This window comes from Salvelinus alpinus, chromosome 22, assembly GCF_045679555.1.
Source record: "Salvelinus alpinus chromosome 22, SLU_Salpinus.1, whole genome shotgun sequence".
NCBI lineage: Eukaryota > Metazoa > Chordata > Actinopteri > Salmoniformes > Salmonidae > Salvelinus > Salvelinus alpinus.
In genome coordinates, this window is record NC_092107.1 from 41,637,520 (window position 1) to 41,657,874 (window position 20,355).

General features: G+C 42.5%; 1 protein-coding gene across 2 annotated transcripts in view; it reads right to left on the minus strand.

Moving 5' to 3' along the window:
- Nucleotides 1-375: 375 nt before the first annotated feature.
- LOC139549536 (guanylate cyclase soluble subunit alpha-2-like) overlaps nt 376-20,355 on the minus strand; it is a 38,296-nt gene continuing 18,316 nt past the window's right edge. The window contains exons 5-7 of one of the 2 annotated variants that reach the window (XM_071360135.1): nt 4,689-4,901; nt 4,209-4,481; nt 376-965 (exon numbers count right to left, since the gene is read on the minus strand). In XM_071360135.1, coding sequence (XP_071216236.1) covers nt 516-965; nt 4,209-4,481; nt 4,689-4,901 — 936 coding nt within the window. In that variant the 3' untranslated portion in view covers nt 376-515. The remainder of the gene's footprint in view (nt 966-4,208; nt 4,482-4,688; nt 4,902-20,355) is intronic. The other variant, XM_071360134.1, reaches the window with a different exon arrangement.

Sequence of the window (20,355 nt, forward strand, 5' to 3'; positions counted from 1 at the left end):
CACAACACAGCTAGCACAACACATCACAACACAGCTAGCACAACACAACAGATAGCACAACACAGCTAGCACAACACAACACAATATAGCACAACATAACACAACACAGCTAGCACAACACATCACAACACAGCTAGCACAACACAACACATTACAGTGGGAGCATATTAAGCATAGTCGGCAGAACAAGCAAGGAGGTGGGCAAAGCCAAGCACGAGCTAGCGAGATTCTATTAACGTGTTGTAGCATGTATTCCATTAGGAAATGCCTCCTCTGTGAAGTGTGCATGTGCACAAACTCAATTCGACCTTGCACTCCTACTAAAAAACTGTTTTTAAACTTATAAAACTTAGTGCACTGTTCATAGCGGATTCTAGTTTTGGGAACAGAAGCATTTATTGAGATCAGATGTTTCATCGATGACAACTTGGCCCAGTTTCACCTAGTTCCATCCTCTCCCACTACCAGCGACTGGACTTTCCTCTCACTAACATATTTGGTGGTAAGAAAACTTTCTAAATGGATGTTTCAGCTTTATAGCCCCTGTGACGTGTCTGGGTTACCCATTCTGTCTGTGGCACAACACAGCACCACATTGATAAGCTGATATATGCTTTAAATTCGAGGTGTAAACCACATATACATCTAAATGAGAAGAGAGACAGACAGTAGGAGGAGAGGGTGAAAAGGGATAGAAAGAAAGAGAGAGAGGAAGTGAGAGAAACAGAGGGGGCGTTAGAAAGGGAGTTAGAAAAGATGACAGAAAAAGAGAGTGAGGGAGAAATAGCCCATCCCCTCTCCTGTGCCAAGCGAAGACTCACCTTGATGGATTTGCCGTCCGGCGTTAACACCTCCTCTGACAGCTCCATCATCTTCAGGGCCATGAGTGCGATTGGCTTGGCATGGCTGTCAATCTTCCGGTGGAGCCCGCCCGCAACACAGTAGGCGTCGCCTATAGTCTCAATCTATATGGGGATTGGAGAAGAGTCCATGAAGCCATGACGATTTCATTTGATTTGAGTTCTATACCTTAATCAAATTTAAATATTTTCATAATAACATTTATCCTGACAGGGTTATTGGCAGAATTAAAATAAACACTCAGACAAGCTGTACCTGACAACAAGAAACACAACTCTTATTTTCTTCCAGTCACAGTCATTTATCCAGAGTAACCATGACAATGGGAACATATGGGACTCCTCTCTCCTCACATGGAGCAGGAAAAGAGAGGGGGAGAGGAGAAAGTGGAGACGAGAGAAAATGGAAGTAGAAAGAGAGAAGGGGAAGAGTCAAGTGAAAAAGTGGAAGGGTGAGGAGAAAGGAAGGGAAGGGGAAGAAAAGCTGCTGTATCTGTGCAGACTCAAACCCTGGCAAAGGACAAGAGTAGTGCTAGTGCTAGATGGATGGAGGGATGGATGGAGGGAGTGATGGTTGTTAATGGACGCACTGGGCCTTGTTGTAATACCACTATGTCAGGCAGCCAGTATTGACACACTGTTGTTAAGCACTGTTGCATTAGCCATTAATCAGTGTGTTTTTCCACCCGATACATATGCACGCACGCACACACACAGTGCTGATATATAACGCCACGGCAGCACCATCACTCAATGGCACTATACCTCTCCTATGTGGACAGATGACACGTATCAGGGTTGAAGTCAATTCAGTATTTCTGAATTTAATCCAATTCAAACAATGAATTTCAATTGAATTTCAATTGGCCATACTCCACAGGAAGCAGAATTTGAATTTGATTTGAGTCAACTGAGATGTGAAACATGAAAATCTCATTAATTTGACAAATCTACCACTTATGAATACAACGAATACACATACCATTTGAAATATGAGTTTTATTTTAACTCAAATATGTCAAACAGTTTGATCTAATGCGTTATGGGAAAACATTTTGTTTATGATATTTAAAAACATTTAAGGGAGTTATTAATTATTAATGACAATCCACAACATGATCTTAGAGTATTTCTAGACCACTAATCATTTTTTATTGTTTTAGGAAAATTAGTTTTAAAGATGAAATGTTTCAATCTAATGCTAAATGGTATTGGTAACCAAGTCAAAATATACATTGCTATGGTGATGTGCAGAATGAATAAGGCATTTGAATTTCATTTAATTAAATTACTACTACTTCCTTTAATTTGAATGCAATCCAAATTCTGCTTCCTGTGGGGTGTGGCCAATTAAAATTCAATTCAAATACAATAATTGAAATGGAACTAAAGAGCAATTCGTAACTCAATTCAGAATCGACCCAAACCCTGAAACATAAAACAACAAGCATGCACTGAGTGTACAGTTTGTGACGTGCAAACAGGTGTGTTCCCACCTTATACACATCCAGGATTCCACACTGGTAATCAAACAGGTGTGTTCCCACCTTATACACATCCAGGATTCCACACTGGTAGTCAAACAGGTGTGTTCCCACCTTATACACATCCAGGATTCCACACTGGTAGTCAAACAAGTGTGTTCCCACCTTATACACATCCAGGATTCCACACTGGTAGTCAAACAGGTGTGTTCCCACCTTATACACATCCAGGAATCCACACTGGTAGTCAAACAGGTGTGTTCCCACCTTATACACATCCAGGATTCCACACTGGTAGTCAAACAGGTGTGTTCCCACCTTATACACATCCAGTATTCCACACTGGTAGTCAAACAGGTGTGTTCCCACCTTATACACATCCAGGATTCCACACTGGTAGTCAAACAGGTGTGTTCCCACCTTATACACATCCAGTATTCCACACTGGTAGTCAAATAGGTTTGTTCCCACCTTATTCACATCCAGTATTCCACACTGATAGTCAAACAGGTGTGTTCCCACCTTATTCACATCCAGTATTCCGCACTGGTAGTCAAACAGGTGTGTTCCCACCTACCTTATTCACATCCAGGATTCCACACTGGTAGTCAAACAGGTGTGTTCCTACCTTATACACATCCAGGATTCCACACTGGTAGTCAAACAGGTGTGTTCCCACCTTATACACATCCAGGATTCCACACTGGTAGTCAAACAGGTGTGTTCCCACCTTATACACATCCAGGATTCCACACTGGTAGTCAAACAGGTGTGTTCCCACCTTATACACATCCAGGATTCCACACTGGTAGTCAAACAGGTGTGTTCCCACCTTATACATATCCAGGATTCCACACTGGTAGTCAAACAGGTGTGTTCCCACCTTATACACATCCAGGATTCCACACTGTTGTCAAACAGGTGTGTTCCCTCCTTATACACATCCAGGATTCCACACTGGTAGTCAAACAGGTGTGTTCCTACCTTATACACATCCAGTATTCCACACTGGTAGTCAAACAGGTGTGTTCCCACCTTATACACATCCAGTATTCCACACTGGTAGTCAAATAGGTGTGTTCCCACCTTATTCACATCCAGTATTCCACACTGTTAGTCAAACAGGTGTGTTCCCACCTTATACACATCCAGGATTCCACACTGTTGTCAAACAGGTGTGTTCCCACCTTATTCACCTCCAGGATTCCACACTGGTAGTCAAACAGGTGTGTGTTCCCACCTTATTCACATCCAGGATTCCACACTGGTAGTCAAACAGGTGTGTGTTCCCACCTTATTCACATCCAGTATTCCACACTGGTAGTCAAACAGGTGTGTTCCTACCTTATACACATCCAGGATTCCACACTGGTAGTCAAACAGGTGTGTTCCCACCTTATTCACATCCAGGATTCCACACTGGTAGTCAAACAGGTGTGTGTTCCCACCTTATTCACATCCAGTATTCCACACTGGTAGTCAAACAGGTGTGTTCCTACCTTATACACATCCAGGATTCCACACTGGTAGTCAAACAGGTGTGTTCCCACCTTATTCACATCCAGGATTCCACACTGGTAGTCAAACAGGTGTGTGTTCCCACCTTATTCACATCCAGTATTCCACACTGGTAGTCAAATAGGTGTGTTCCCACCTTATACACATCCAGTATTCCGCACTGGTAGTCAAACAGGTGTGTGTTCCCACCTTATTCACATCCAGTATTCCACACTGGTAGTCAAATAGGTGTGTTCCCACCTTATACACATCCAGTATTCCGCACTGGTAGTCAAACAGGTGTGTGTTCCTACCTTATACACATCCAGGATTCCACACTGGTGGTCAAAAAGGTGTTTGTTCCTACCTTATACACATCCAGGATTCCACACTGGTAGTCGAAGCGTGTGTAGAGCTCATTGAGCATGCTGATGACCTGCATGGGGGTACACTGGGCACACACTGCCGTGAAGCCCACAATGTCAGAGAACAGCATGGTGACATCATCAAACTTCCTGGCGGGGACAGACTCCCCCTGCCATAGCTTCTGGGCCACGTCACCAGGAAAGATGGAGTAGAGAAGGTCTACTGTCCTCCTCTTCTCCTCTTCTAGAGCTTGGTGTGTCTTTTCTAGAGTGGCCTGGGGAAGAGCACAGGGATAGAAATACAATTAGTAGAATGGGGATGATGGAGTAGAGGTTTAGTGACCAACGCGTTTTCTCTTTTTCTGAAGCTGGATGAGTCGGCTGCTGAATGTCTACGTGACAGAATAATGAGTATGAGCACACGTGTATGTGTGTGTGTGCACTTGTGCGTGTGTGCATATTGCATGTGTGTTTGACTGTACCTTGAGTTTGTCCATCCTGTTCTTGAGGCCGTCCTGTGCCTTGGCCTGCTGTCCCACCAGTATGACATCACGCGTGGCGTCGTGGATGGGGATGTCTGACAGGTAGAGGCCCCTGCCCATCAGCTCCTCCAGCTTGTCCACCCGGGGGGAACCCAGGAACATCAGAGTAGAGGATTCTGGGACATGAATCATCTGACCCTTCACCTCCATCACCTGGCAAAGAGAGAGAAAGAGCAAGAGAGAGAGAGAGGGTGTGGGGCAGAAGACAGGGAGAGGGGTTGTTCATATGATAAAGAGATCACTGGAATGCAGACTGTGGGAAATACAGTGCCTTCAGAAAGTATTCACACTCTTTGATTTTGTTGTGTTACAAAGTGAGATTAAAATTGATTTCATTGTCCTTTTTTTGTCAATGATCTACACAAAATACTCTAATGTCAAAGTGGAAGAAAAATGTGAAAAATTCAACACTACTATATGTTGATTAGATAAGTATTCAACCTCCTGAGTCAATACATGTTAGAATGACCTTTGGCAGCAATTACACCTTTCTGGGTACAGTCTCGAAGAGTTTTCCACACCTGGATTGTGCAACATTTGCCCATTATTCTTTTCAGAAATGTTCAACCTCTGTAAAATTGGTTGTTGATCGTTGCCAAACAACCATTTTCAAGTCTAGCCATACATTTTCTAGAAGATTTAAGTCAAAACTGTAAGTGAGCCCCTCAGGAACATTGACTGTCTTCTTGGTAAGAAACTCCAGTGTAGATTTGGCATTGTGTTTTAGGTTATTGTCCTGCTGAAGGTGAATTCATCACCCAGTGTCTGCAGACTGAACCATGTTTTCCTCTAGGATTTTGCCTGTGCTTAGCTCTATTACGTCACTTTTTTATCAGGAAAATCTCCTAGTCCTTAACGATTACAAGCATACACATAACATGATGCAGCCACCACTATGCTTGAAAATATGGAGAGTGGTACTCAGTAATTTGTTGTATTGAATTTGCCCCAAACATAACACTTTGTATTCAGGACAAAAAGTGAATTGCTTTGCCACATTTTTTGCAGTATTACTTTAGTGCCTTTGTTGCAAACAGGATGCATGATTTGGAATATTTTTATTCCGTACAGGCTTCCTTCTTTTCACTCTGTCAGTTAGGTTAGTATTGTGGAGTAACTACAATGTTGTGGAGCCATCCTTAGTTTTCTCCTATCACAGCCATTCAACTCTGTAACTGTTTTAAAGTCACTCTTTGCCTCGTGGTGAAATCCCTGAGCGTTTTCCTTCCTCTCCGTTAACAGAGCTAAGAAGGACGCCTGTGTCTTTGTAGTGACTGGGTGTATTGATACACCACCCAAAGTGTAATTAATAACTTCACCATGCTCAAAGGGATATTCAATGTCTGCTTAAATTGTTTTTATCCATCTACCAATAGGTGCCCTTCTTTGTGAGTCATTGGAAAACCTCCCTCTGATTCAGAGGGGTTTGGTTAAATGCGGAAGACACATTTCAGTTGAATTAATTCAGTTGTGCAACTGCTCAAGTGTCCCCATCTCCCTCTCCCTGTTCTTTGTGGGTGAATCTGTGTTTGTAATTCACCGCTTGACTGAGGGACCTTACAGATAATTGTATAGTTGGAGTACAGAGATGAGGTAGTCATTCAAAAATCATGTTAAACACTATTATTGCACACAGAGTGAGTCCATGTTATTATGTGACTTGTTAAGCACATTTTAACTTCAGAACGTATTTATGCCATAACAAAGGAGTTGAATACTTATTCACTCAAGACATTTTAGCTTTTCATTTATTATTAATTTGTAAAAACAAAATTATAAAAACATAATTATGAAATGTGTGTTGGCCAGTGACAGAAAATGGAAATGTAATACATTTCAAATTCAGGCTGTAACACAACAAAATGAAGGGGCGTGAATACATTCTGAAGGCACTGTAGAAGAAGGAAGCCGTCATTGGCATCAACTGGCCCACAATGTGGTTACTGAAATCCGATTCGACTACATTTGGCTGTTTTCGCTGTATAATTATTATTATATATATATATTATTTTTTTTGCTAAACGCTAACCCGTTCAAAAAAGCTGGTAGCATAGCTAGCCAAACAGAAATTGGTGGTGGTAGTTTAAGTCATTTTTAAGTGTAATGCAGTTGATTGGTGAAGATGACATGAACATGAATTGGGATTGACATCCATACAGCATTATACTCCGATGTTTACCTCAACGTAGTGTGAAATACACATATAAACAGTAGGTTAAATTTAGGATCATGTTGATGGGCGGCAATGTAGAGATTCTGGATCTATCCTCCACGGAGGGACACGTGGCGTTTCCATTACCTGATCTATAAACACAACCATAGAAATACTATTCAGAACGTTAAGAGGAGGTTGTAGTCCAAACACAACAATGTTTTCAGAAGACCCTAATCCCCTTCACAATGGGGATGTACTGCTGCACATTCCAACATCATCTAGGCAACAAATGAGATGTCCTTCACCCATTCTCCAAAACACACCAGTTCAAGAGAACAGTGGCCCTGCGGTAATAAGTCCAGCCGTAGCCTATAGACAATACAGGATTCCATTGAAACGTGTTCAGGGTTGAAAACATCTCTCTGGCTCTCAGCTGACTGAAAAAAGTCAGGTTAGTCTGCTACTGTATCTTCGGTTGCGGTTCTGGTGGAATACCAGAACATAGGAACACCATTCTCACCCAAGACGAATAACCAAACAATGAAGGGTTTACACACCCCCTGAGTTTACACACATGTACAAGGGCAGCACTTTGACCTGAAGTGAAAGCTACATATTGTTATTTTAACCAGGGGAAGCCAGGTCTCTCTCAGGTTCCAGGCCTGGTTTAAGATCCTAGCATCTTCTCTCTCTCTCTCTCTCCCTCGGTTTCTCTCTCCCTCAGTTTCTCTCTCTCCCTCAGTTTCTCTCTCTCCCTCGGTTTCTCTCTCTCCCTCAGTTTCTCTCTCTCCCTCGGTTTCTCTCTCTCTCCCCCTCGGTTTTTCTCTTTCCCTCGGTTTCTCTCTCTCTCCCCCTGGTGTCAGATAGATTATTCTGCCTGTGAGCCCACTGCAGCCCACTGCAGGCTGATTTATTTATAGAAACCTCTCCTAGCTCTCCATAATGCATACAACCTACATATACAGAGAGCTAACAAACACACTACCTACATATAGTCTACAGAGAGACAGAGCACTGCACACACGCTTAGCTACAGAAAGTAGAAACATACACACAGACACACACACTATCGCAGTGTGTATTGTGGGAGGATGTGAACAGCTGTCTTCTGTGGTTGTGGCGGGGAGAGTGGGAGGAGTCACATTGTTGACACACTAATGGGAATCTCCATGGAGATGACAGGAACACCAGGAACGCTGGCACTCCGGAAAACCAAGCGACTGTATCTCGGAAAAATACCCTCAAACTTAACAGAACGCTCATACACACAAACACACACATACACACAAACACACACATATTCATATACACACACATACAAGTATGCATGCATAGACACACACACACACAATTACACACACAACCACTAATACACACACAAATGCACCGATCTACGTATGTAGAGTACTCTACCTATATGTAACATGTAGAGTATGCACACTCACTCACAAGCAAACGATTGTGCTAACTTACACACACACACACACACACACACACACACACACACACACACACACACACACACACACACACACACACACACACACACACACACACACACACACACACACACACACACACACACACACACACACACACACAAGGCTGTTCTGCTGGTCTCGTTTTGCGTCTCCCTGCTTTAACACAGTTCCTTCCTGTTTCCATCTCGCTCATCAGTACAGACTGATCTCCACTCTCAGTAACACACAGCAGTAACACACAGACCACAGAGGACCACAGCCCTACTCTCAACCAGAGGACAGAGAAGGAGAGCAGAGAGGTGGAGAGAGAGAAAGGGAGAGAGAATGAGAGATAGAAAGGGAAAGTGAGAGAGAAAAGGAGAGGTGGGTCGAGAGGGAGAAACAACAGAGAGAGGGAGAAAGAGAGGATTTAAGCAGACTGGCATATAAACAGACTCGTTTGCATAGAAGAACAGAGCACAAGTCAATGAGTCACACACACACACACACACACACACACACACACACACACACACACACACACACACACACACACACACACACACACACACACACACACACACACACACACACACAAAAATGCACACGTACATTGCACGCAGGCCATGCACATACATGGTATCTCCCTGTATACCCACTCAGATCTATTGAAAGATGATGTGAGACCTCTAGGCCAACCGGTGCTCAGACACTAATCTCTCCTCTAGTCCAACTCGGCTTCTGTCTGGCGCTTTACGCCTTTGATTTCTCTGTTGATCTGTTATTGTGGAGGCTGTTTTACATGACAAGGCTATGTGTGTGTGTGTGTGTGTGTGTGTGTGTGTGTATGTGTGCGCTGTTTGTGTGCGTGCGTGCAAGTGTGTGTGTGTGTGTGTGTGTGTGTGTATGTGTGCGCTGCCTGTGTGTGTTTGTGTGCGTGCGTACAAGTGTGGGTGTGTGTGCATGTGTGATAGGGAACAAAAAGGATTGAGACATTTAGCGAACCTTTGATCCGATGCCCCAGTCAACACTGTGTTGTTTTACTGTTTGTTGTTCAGGAGAACAACAAGAGAGGAGGCTTTGAAAGTCACTGCTCTCCCTTACTCTCTGGGTCATTCTGAAAGTCACTGCTCTCCCTTACTCTCTGGGTCACAATGAAAGTCACTGCTCTACCTTACTCTCTGGGTCATTATGAAAGTCACCGCTCTCCCTTACTCTCTGGGTCATTCTGAAAGTCACTGCTCTCCCTTACTCTCTGGGTCATTATGAAAGTCACCGCTCTCCCTTACTCTCTGGGTCATTCTGAAAGTCACTGCTCTCCCTTACTCTCTGGGTCATTATGAAAGTCACCGCTCTCCCTTACTCTCTGGGTCATTATGAAAGTCACCGCTCTCCCTTACTCTCTGGGTCATTCTGAAAGTCACTGCTCTCCCTTACTCTCTGGGTCATTATGAAAGTCACCGCTCTCCCTTACTCTCTGGGTCATTCTGAAAGTCACCGCTCTCCCTTACTCTCTGGGTCATTCTGAAAGTCACTGCTCTCCCTTACTCTCTGGGTCATTATGAAAGTCACTGCTCTCCCTTACTCTCTGGGTCATTATGAAAGTCACCGCTCTCCCTTACTCTCTGGGTCATTCTGAAAGTCACTGCTCTCCCTTACTCTCTGGGTCATTATGAAAGTCACTGCTCTCCCTTACTCTCTGGGTCATTATGAAAGTCACCACTCTCCCTTACTCTCTGGGTCATTATGAAAGTCACCGCTCTCCCTTACTCTCTGGGTCATTCTGAAAGTCACTGCTCTCCCTTACTCTCTGGGTCATTATGAAAGTCACCGCTCTCCCTTACTCTCTGGGTCATTCTGAAAGTCACCGCTCTCCCTTACTCTCTGGGTCATTCTGAAAGTCACTGCTCTCCCTTACTCTCTGGGTCATTATGAAAGTCACTGCTCTCCCTTACTCTCTGGGTCATTATGAAAGTCACCGCTCTCCCTTACTCTCTGGGTCATTATGAAAGTCACCGCTCTCCCTTACTCTCTGGGTCATTATGAAAGTCACTGCTCTCCCTTACTCTCTGGGTCATTATGAAAGTCACCGCTCTCCCTTACTCTCTGGGTCATATTGTGGAGAGAGTGGAGAGTGGAGAGGATGACCATATGATACCAGTGATAAAAACACTGGTATTACAGGTTCATGATGTATTCTGGATGATAAAAACAGGTTCATGATGTAGGTGCTCTTAAGGTTGCACAGTAACACGCTGCGCAAATTCAAACTGACGATAGTGGTTGGAGAAGATGGATTACTGTGGGTGGGGTGTTCTGGGTAGGTGAAGCGAAGAATTATTTTATTTTTTATTTAACCTTTATTTAACTAAGCAAGTCAGTTAAGAACAAATTCTTATTTACAATGACGGCCTACCAAAAGGCAAAAGGCCTCCTACAGGGACGAGGGCTGGGATTAAAAATAAAAATATAGGACAAAACACACATCACGATAAGAGAGAAACCACAACACTACATAAAGAGAGACCAGCACAAAACACGGTACAAACATTATTGGGCAGGATGGGAAGGGGTGATGTACTGGTTAGAAGGTGAAGACAGGGGTTTGGAGTGAAGGAGCTACAGACAGAGTGTACGGTGCTGGGTAGATGAGAGCGGTCCTGACGGCGTGCCAATAAGATGTCTCCTCTGTGTGCAGAAAGGTGTACACACACACAGCTGGAGGGCTCCCAGCATCAGTGTGTGTCTGTGTGTGTCTGTGTGTGTGTGTGTGTGTGTGTGTGTGTGTGTGTGTGTGTGTGTGTGTGTGTGTGTGTGTGTGTGTGTGTGTGTGTGTGTGTGTGTGTGTGTGGGAGAGAGAGAGAGAGAGAGAGAGAGAGAGAGAGAGAGAGAGAGAGAGGGGGGGGGAAGTTAAAGGAGTAAAGGAAAAGGAGAGTGAGACTTTGGTACCACAGACAGAGAAGAGAGAGACAAAGAGAGAGGGAGAGAAAGAGAGAGAGAGAGAGTGAGAGAGACAGACAGAGAGAGAGAGAGGGAGAGAGAGGGAGAGAGAGAGACAAGGCAAGAAGGGCCTTTATGCCATCAAAAGGAACATCAAATTCGACATACCAATTTGGATGTGTCTAAAAAATACTTGAATCAGTTATAGAACACATTGCCCTTTATGGTTGTGAGGTCTGGGGTCCGCTCACCAACCAAGAATTCCCAAAATGTGACAAACACCAAATAAAGATTCTGCTAAAATATCCTCAGTGTAAAATGTAAAACACCAAATAATGCAAGCAGAGGAGAATTTGTCCGATACCCGCTAATTATCAAAATCCAGAAAAGAGACGTTAAATTCTACAACCACCTAAAAGGATGCGATTCCCAAACCTTCCATAACAAAGCCATCACCTACAGAGAGATGAACCTGGAGAAGAGTCCCCTAAGCAAGCTGGTCCTGGGGCTTCACAAACACAAACACACCCCACAGAGCCCCAGGACAGCAACACAATTAGACCCAACCAAATCATGAGAAAACTAAATTTTAATTACTTGACACATTGGAAAGAATTAACAAAAACACAGACCAAACTAGAATGTTATTTGGCCCTAAACAGAGACTATACAGTGGCAGAATACCTGACCACTTTGACTGACCCAAACTTAAGGAAAGCTTTGACTGTGTACAGACTCAGTGAGCATAGCCTTGCTGCCGTAGGCAGACCTGGCTCTCAAGAGAAGACAGACTATGTGCACAGTGCACACAAAATGAGGTGGAAACTAAGCTGAACTTCCTAACCTCCTGCCAAATGTATGACCATATTAGAGACACATTTTTCCCTTAGATTACACAGATCCACAAAGAATTCAAATAAACTCCCATATCGATTGGGTGAAATACCACAGTGTGCCATCACAGCAGCAAGATTTGTGACCTGTTGCCACAAGAAAAGGGCAACCAGTGAAGGACAAACACCATTGTAAATACAACCCATAATTATGTTTATTTATTTTCCCTTTGTACTTTAACTATTTGCACATAATATATACATTTGAAATGTCTTTATTCTTCTGGAACTTTTGTGAGTGTAATGCTTACTGTTAATTTGTATTGTTAATTTCACTTTAGTTTATTATCTACTTCACTTGCTTTGGCAATGTTAACATATGTTTCCCATGTCAATAAAGCCCTTAAATTGAAATTGAATTGCGAGAGAAAGAGAGAGAAATGGAGAGAGACCTATTAGATCACAGCAAAATCACAGTCTACTTGAACAGCGCAATACTAAATCATGAGGCATGAAAGCCAAAGGAACAGAATAATATAAAAAAATGCTGTAGATGGAAGGAAAGTAGTGTAGAAAACCTACCAAAAAACAATTAGGCAACAACAAATGCAATCCCTTTTAGACAACTTCTTGGACAAAACGTTCCACTGTAATAGTAAAGGTGTAAACTTGACAGTAAAAAACCTAAACAGTATATTTGACCTCTCAGCTCCCCTATCAAATCTAGAAATGTCAAACATAAAACCGACGAAACTTAACAATGACAAATGGTTTGAAGAATGCAAAAACCTAAGAAAGAAATTCATAAACCTATCCAACCAAAAACATAGAGACCCAGAAGACCTGAGCCTACGCCTTCACTATGGTGAATCACTAAAACAATACAGAAATACACTAGAGAGAGAGAGAGAGAGAGAGAGAGAGAGAGAGAGAGAGAGAGAGAGAGAGAGAGAGAGAGAGAGAGAGAGAGCTAAGTGACCTTTCCAGTAGGTCTACGCTCAAGCCCTGGGGGGAGGATGGATGGACAAACAGACACTGTCGAGAGGGAGAGAGGGAGTCTGGGTGGGGGGGTATGGACTCAGCTTCAGACTATGTCCTGTCGCCTCCACTCTCTGCCCTTTCTGATGAAAATGTCAGCTCATCCCCCTTCTCTGAAAAAACACACACACGTGCTTTAATTCACTTTCTCTCTAACTCGTTGGCTAACTCCCTCACTGATCCAGGTGCTCTGACTATCTCCACTGTCCTGTATGCCTCTTAATGTGTCTTACTGTTGCATACATCACTGTCCCTAATGACTCTTAATGTGTCTTACTGTTGCATACATCACTGTCCCTGCTATGACTCTTAATGTGTCTTATTGTTGCATATATCACTGCCCCTGCTATGACTCTTAATGTGTCTTACTGTTGCATACATCCCTGTCCCTGCTATGACTCTTAATGTGTCTTACTGTTGCATACCTCACTGTTTGTATTTAGTAGTCCTCTCCTACAGTCTAATTACCAAATCACCCTCTAGTGGTCTCATGGGTGGAACGTTATTAATGTTTTTTTTATAATTTCATAGTTAATCAACATTATTTTTAAAAAGCAGCCCAAAATCCGATGTTTCTATGTCAAACAGTTTTGTTATATTTCAGCCGTCTGTGATGTATATAAAGTGTAATATTGAGATGCAAACTCAAAACGTAATACATTTCAACTCTATATCTGACATGGTACAGGTGTCTTCTTTTTTTAACCCATAACCATGTGTGTGAGGTGTATACGTTTGTTTCAAAGTAGATTTGTTTAAGACCAAGACCAAGAAACACTGATTTAGCCCACTGCAAATAAGGATCCCCATTAGCTGCTGCAGCAGCTACTCTTCCTGGGGTCCAGCAACATTAAGGCAGTTATATACAATTTACAGATTTCACAACACATTAAGTGTATGCCCTCAGGCCACTTCCGTTTTGAGAGTGTCACTTGTCTCCGTGCTGCTGTGCTGTTTGTTGGTACTTGGCTACCTGCCAACCTTTACGTTTTTTACTTTTGTTATAACCGTTTAATTAAAATGGCCATTTAACACATTTACCAACATCTTAGTTATTTTTTCTCTCTCGCTGGACTTCTTTCATACAACTTTATCTGGACATGGTTCTACAGGACCTCCACCAGCCCCAGAAAAGTTAAGTAGTAACATTAACACTATGCCCTAATTGTAGCCGCTGTACTCATAATATACAGGAGAAATATTGCCTTATGGTGAGGATAGACGTGTTGCAAGCCCAGCTTCAGATGCAATCGTTAGGCAAAGACAATTTAAGTGTAGGAAAGGATGAAACAACGTCTGTGTTAGAGGTAGACCGATTATGATTTTTCAACGCCGATACCGATTATTAGAGGACCAAAAAAAGCCGATACCGATTAATCGGCCAATTTTTTATTTCTATTTGTAATAATGACAATTACAACAATAATGAATGAACACCTATTTTAACTTAATATAATACATCAATAAAATCAATTTAGCCTCAAATAAATAATTAAACATGTTCAATTTGGTTTAAATAATGCAAAAACAAAGTGTTGGAGAAGAAAGTTAAAGTGCAATATGTGCTATGTAAGAAAGCTAACGTTTAAGTTCCTTGCTCAGAACATGAGAACATATGAAAGAACACATGAGTCTTCAATATTCCCAGGTAAGAAGTTTTAGGTTGTAGTTATTATAGGAATTATAGGACTATTTCTCTCTCTACCATGTGTATTTCATATCCCGTTGACTATTGGATGTTCTTATAGGCACTTTAGTATTGCCAGTGTAACAGTATAGCTTCCGTCCCTTTCCTCGCCCCTACCTGGGCTCAAACCAGGAACACATCGACAACAGCCACCCTCGAAGCATCGTTACCCATCGCTCCACAAAAGCCGCGGCCCTTGCAAAACAAGGGGAACAACTACTGCAAGTCTCAGAGCGAGTGACGTCACCGATTGAAACGCTATTAGCGCGCACCCCGCTAACTAGCTAGCCATTTCACATCGGTTACACCAGCCTAATCTCGGGAGTTGATAGGCTTGAAGTCATAAACAGCTCAATGCTTGATGCATTGTGAAGAGCTTCTGGCAAACGCACGAAAGTGCTGTTTGAATGAATGCTTACGAGCCTGCTGCTGCCTACCATCGCTCTTAATTATAACATAATAACACACAGAAATACGAGCCTTTGGTCATTAATATGGTTGAATCCGGAAACTATCATTTCGAAAACAAAACGTTTATTCTTTCAGTGAAATACGGAACCGTTCCGTATTTTATCTAACGGGGGCATCCCTAAGTCTAAATAATGCTGTTACATTGTACAACCTTCAATGTTATGTCATAATTATGTACAATTCTGGCAAATTAATTACGGTCTTTGTTAGGAATAAATGGACTTCACACAGTTCGCAACGAGCCAGGCGGCCCAAACTGCTGCATATACCCTGACTGCTTGCACGGAACGCAAGAGAAGTGACACAATTTCCCTAATTATGAGAAATTCATGTTAGCAGGCAATATTAACTAAATATGCAGGTTTAGAAATATATACTTGTGTATTGATTTTAAAGAAAGGCATTGATGTTTATGGTTAGGTGCAACGACAATGCTAAATCATCACCCGTTTGGCGAAGTAGGCTGTGATTCAATGAGGAGACCAAGGTGCGGCGTGGTAGGCGAAAATCTTACTTTTATTAAAATGAACACCGAAAAACAACAAAATACAAAACGAACGTAAAGTTCTGCAGGCTACACAGCAACTATACAAAATCAAGATCCCACAAACTAAGGTGGGCAAAAAGGCTGCCTAAGTATGATCCCCAATCAGAGACAACGATAGACAGCTGCCTCTGATTGGGAACCATGCCAGGCCAAACAAAGAAATAGGAAAACTAGATTGCCCACCCTAGTCACACCCTGACCTAACCAAAATAGAGAATTAAAAGGATCTCTAAGGTCAGGGCGTGACAGCACCGCATTGATTATATGCAACGCAGGACACTCTAGATAAACTAGTAATATCATCAACCATGTGTAGTTAACTAGCGATTATATGAAGATTGATTGTTTTTTATAAGTTTAATGCTACCTAGCAACTTGCCTTGGCTTCTTTCTGCCCTCACGTAACAGGTAGTCAGCCTGCCACGCAGGCTCCTCGTGGAGTGCAATGTAAGGCAGGTGGTTAGAGCGTTGGACTAGTAACCGGAAAGTTGCAAAAACGAATCCCCGATCTGACAAGGTAAAAATCTGTCGTTCTGCCCCTGAACAAGGCAGTTAACCCACCGTTCCTAGGCCATCATTGAAAATAAGAATGTGTTCTTAACTGACTTGCCTAGTTAACCTGTTTGGGATAGGGGGCAGCATTTTCACGTTCGGATGAAAAGCGTGCCCAGAGTAAACTTCCTGCTACTCAGGCCAAGAAGCGAATATTTGCATATTATTAGTAGTTTTGGATAGAAAACACTCTGATGTTTCTAAAACTGTTTGAATGATGTCTGTGAGTATAACAGAACTCATATGGCAGGCGAAAACCTGAGAAAAATCCAACCAGGAAGTGGGAAATCTGAGGTTTGTAGTTTTTCAACTCATTGCCTTTCTAATATACAGTGTAAATGGGATCATATTGCACTTCCTAAGGCTTCCACTAGATATCAACAGTCTTTAGAACCTTGTTTCAGGCTTCTACTGTGAAGGAGGAGAGAATAAGAGCTGATTGAGTAAGAGGTCTGGCAGAATGCTATGAGTTGGTCATGCGTGTAGCCGTGAGAGCGACCTGCGTTCCATTGCATTTCTAAAGACAAAGGAATTGCCCGGTTGAAACATTATTGAAGATTTATGTTAAAAACATCCTAAAGATTGATTCTATACATCGTTTGACATGTTTCTACAAACTGTAATATAACCTTTTGGACTTTTTTTGTCTGAACTTTCGCCTGGACTTGCCCGCGCCTCGTGAGTTTGGATTTGTGAACTAAACGTGCTAACAAAAAGGAGGTATTTGGACATAAATTATGGACTTTATCGAACAAAACAAACATTTATTGTGGAACTGGGATCCCTGGGAGTGCATTCTGATGAAGATCATCAAAGTTAAGTGAATATTTATAATGCTATTTCTGACTTCTGTTGACACCAACATGGCGGATATCTGTTTGAGTCGGTTTGGTCTCTGAGCGCCGTACTCAGATTATTGCATGGTTTGCTTTTTCCGTAAAGTTTTTTTGAAATCTGACACAGCGGTTGCATTAAGGAGAAGTATATCTTTAATTCTGTGAATAACACTTGTATCTTTTATCAATGTTTATTATGAGTATTTCTGTAAATTGATGTGGCTCTGTGCAAATTCACGGGATGTTTTGGAGGCAAAGCCAAATGTAAACTGAGGTTTTTGGATATAAATATGAACTTGATCGAACAAAACATACATGTATTGTGTAACATGTTGTCCCGGGAGTGTCATCTGATGAAGAATATCAAAGGTTAGTAATTAATTTGATCTCTATTTCTGCTTTTTGTGACTCCTCTCTTTGGTTGGAAAATCGCTGTATGCTTTCTGTGACTAGTTGCTGACCTAACATAGTGATATGTTCTGCTTTCGCCGAAAAGCCTTTTTGAAATCGAACACTGTGGTTGGATTAACAAGAATTTTATCTTTAAAATGGTGTCTAATACTTGTATGTTTGAGAAATTTGAATTATGAGATTTCTGTTGATTGAATTTGGCGCCCTGCAATTTCATTGGCTGTTGGCGAGGGTGTTGGCGTCCGCTAGCGGAATCCCGTTCCCAGACAGGTTAACAAGAAGTTACGCTTTAATTTGGTGTATTGCACTTGTGAATGTATGAAAAATATTTTTGAATTTCACGCTCTGCCTTTTCAGCGGATGTTGTCGAGGGGTTCCGCTAGCCTCAAGAAGTTTTTAAATAAAGGTGTAAAAATTATTATATATATATGTCCAAAAATACCGATTTCCGATTGTTATGAAAACTTGAAATCGGCCCTAATTAATCGGCCATTCCGATTAATCGGTCGACCTCTAGTCTGTGCCACCAGTAAGTACAGATAGTAGGATAAATCCCCTCGCAGTCCCCGCAGCCGGACAACTTTCTCATGGCTTCTAGAAAAAAATGCTGTCGGCATGCTCAACCGGTGTCGCTCATTCAGCCGACAGAAACTTCCAACGGTTCTCCCCATTAAGCAACGAGTCGGAGTCAGAGACTGAGCCTTCTCAGGTCTCTCCTCCACCCATAACGGGGTATGAGCCGCCGAATCCTCACTCCATTATCTCTGACAAATTGAAAACCCTAATCATTGGTGACTCCATTACCGCAATATTAGACTTAAAAAGAAGCATCCAATCCAGCAATCATACACTGTTACCAGGGGGCAGGGCTACCGACGTTAAGGCTAATTTGAAAATGGTTCTGGCTAAGGCTAAAACTGGCAAGTGTAGAGAGTATTGAGATATTGTTATCCACTTCTGAACCAACGATGTTAGGATGAAACAGTCAGAGGTCGCCATGATCAACATAGCATCCGTGTGTAAATTAGCTAGAATGATGTGTTGACATCAAGTAATTGTCTAGGGCCCCCTCCCAGTTAAGTGGAGTGATGAGCTCTACAGCAGTCTCACAACTCAATCGCTGGTTGAAAACTGTTTTCTGCCCCTCCCAAAAGATAGAATTTGTAGATAATTGGCCCTCTTTCTGGGACTCACCCACAAACAGGACCAAGCCTGGCCTGTTGAGGAGTGACAGACTCCATCCTAGCTGGAGGGTTGCTCTCATCTTATCTACGAACATAGACAGGGCTCTAACTCCCCTAGCTCCACAATGAGATAGGATGCAGGCCAGGCAGCAGGCTGTTAGCCAGCCTGACAGCTTAGTGGAGTCTACCACTAGCGCAGTCAGTGTAGTCAGCTCAGCTGACTATTAAGACCTTGTCTGTGCCTCGATCTAGGTTGGGCAAAACTAAACATGGCGGTGTTCGCCTTAGCAATCTCACTGGAATAAAGACCTCCTCCATTCCTGTCATTATTGAAAGAGATCGTGAAAGAGATCCCTCAATTCCAAGGCAGTTATAGTCAATGAACTAATCACTGATCATAATCTTGATGTGATTGGCCTGACTGAAACATGGCTTAGGCCTTATGAATTTACTGTGTTAAATGAGGCCTCACCTCCTGGTTACACGAGTGACCATATCCCCCGCGCATCCCGCAAAGGCAGAGGTGTTGCTAACATTTACGATAGCAAATTTCAATTTACCCACCCCAAAATGACAGCGTTTTCATCTTTTGAGCTTCAAGTCATGAAATCTATGCACTCGATCACGTTTAATATCTACTGATTACAGGCCTCCTGGGCCGAATACAGAGTTCCTCACTGAGTTCCCTGAATTCCTATTGGACCTTGTAGTCATGGCAGATAATATTCATATTGTTGGTGACTTTAATATTCACATGGAAAAGTGCACAGACTCACTCCAAAAGGCCTTTGGAGCCATCATCGACTCAGTGGGTTTTGTCTAACATGTCTCTGGACCTACTCATGGCCACAAGTTTTGTCTAAATGTTTTTCCTCATAATCCTGGACTATCGGACCACCATCTTATTACGTTTGCAATGGCAACAAATAATCTGCTAAGACCCCAACCAAGGATCATCAAAAGCCGTGCTATAAATTCTCAGACAACCCAAACATTCCTAGATGCCCATCCAGACTCCCTCCACCTTCCCAAGGATGTCAGAGTACAAAAATCTGAGGATCTAAATTTAACCTTGCGTAATACACTAGATGCAGACGCATCCCTAAAAACAAAAAAACATTTGTCACAAGAAACTAGCTCCCTGGTATACAGAAAATACCCGAGCCCTGGCGCAAGCTTCCAGAAAATTGGAACGGAAATGGCACTCCACCAAACTGAAAGTCTTCCGACTAGCTTGGAAAGAAAGCACCATGCAATATCGAAGAGCCTCACTGCTGCTCGATCATCCTATTTTTTCAATCTAATTGAGGAGAATAAGAACAATCCAAAATGTATATTCGATACTGTCGCAAAGCTAACTAAAAAGCAGTATTTCCCAAGAGAGGATGCCTTTCACTTCAGCAGTGATGAATTCATGAACTTCTTCGATGAAAAGATCATGATCATTAGAAAGAAAATTGTGGACTCCTCTTTGAATCTGCGTATTTCTCCAA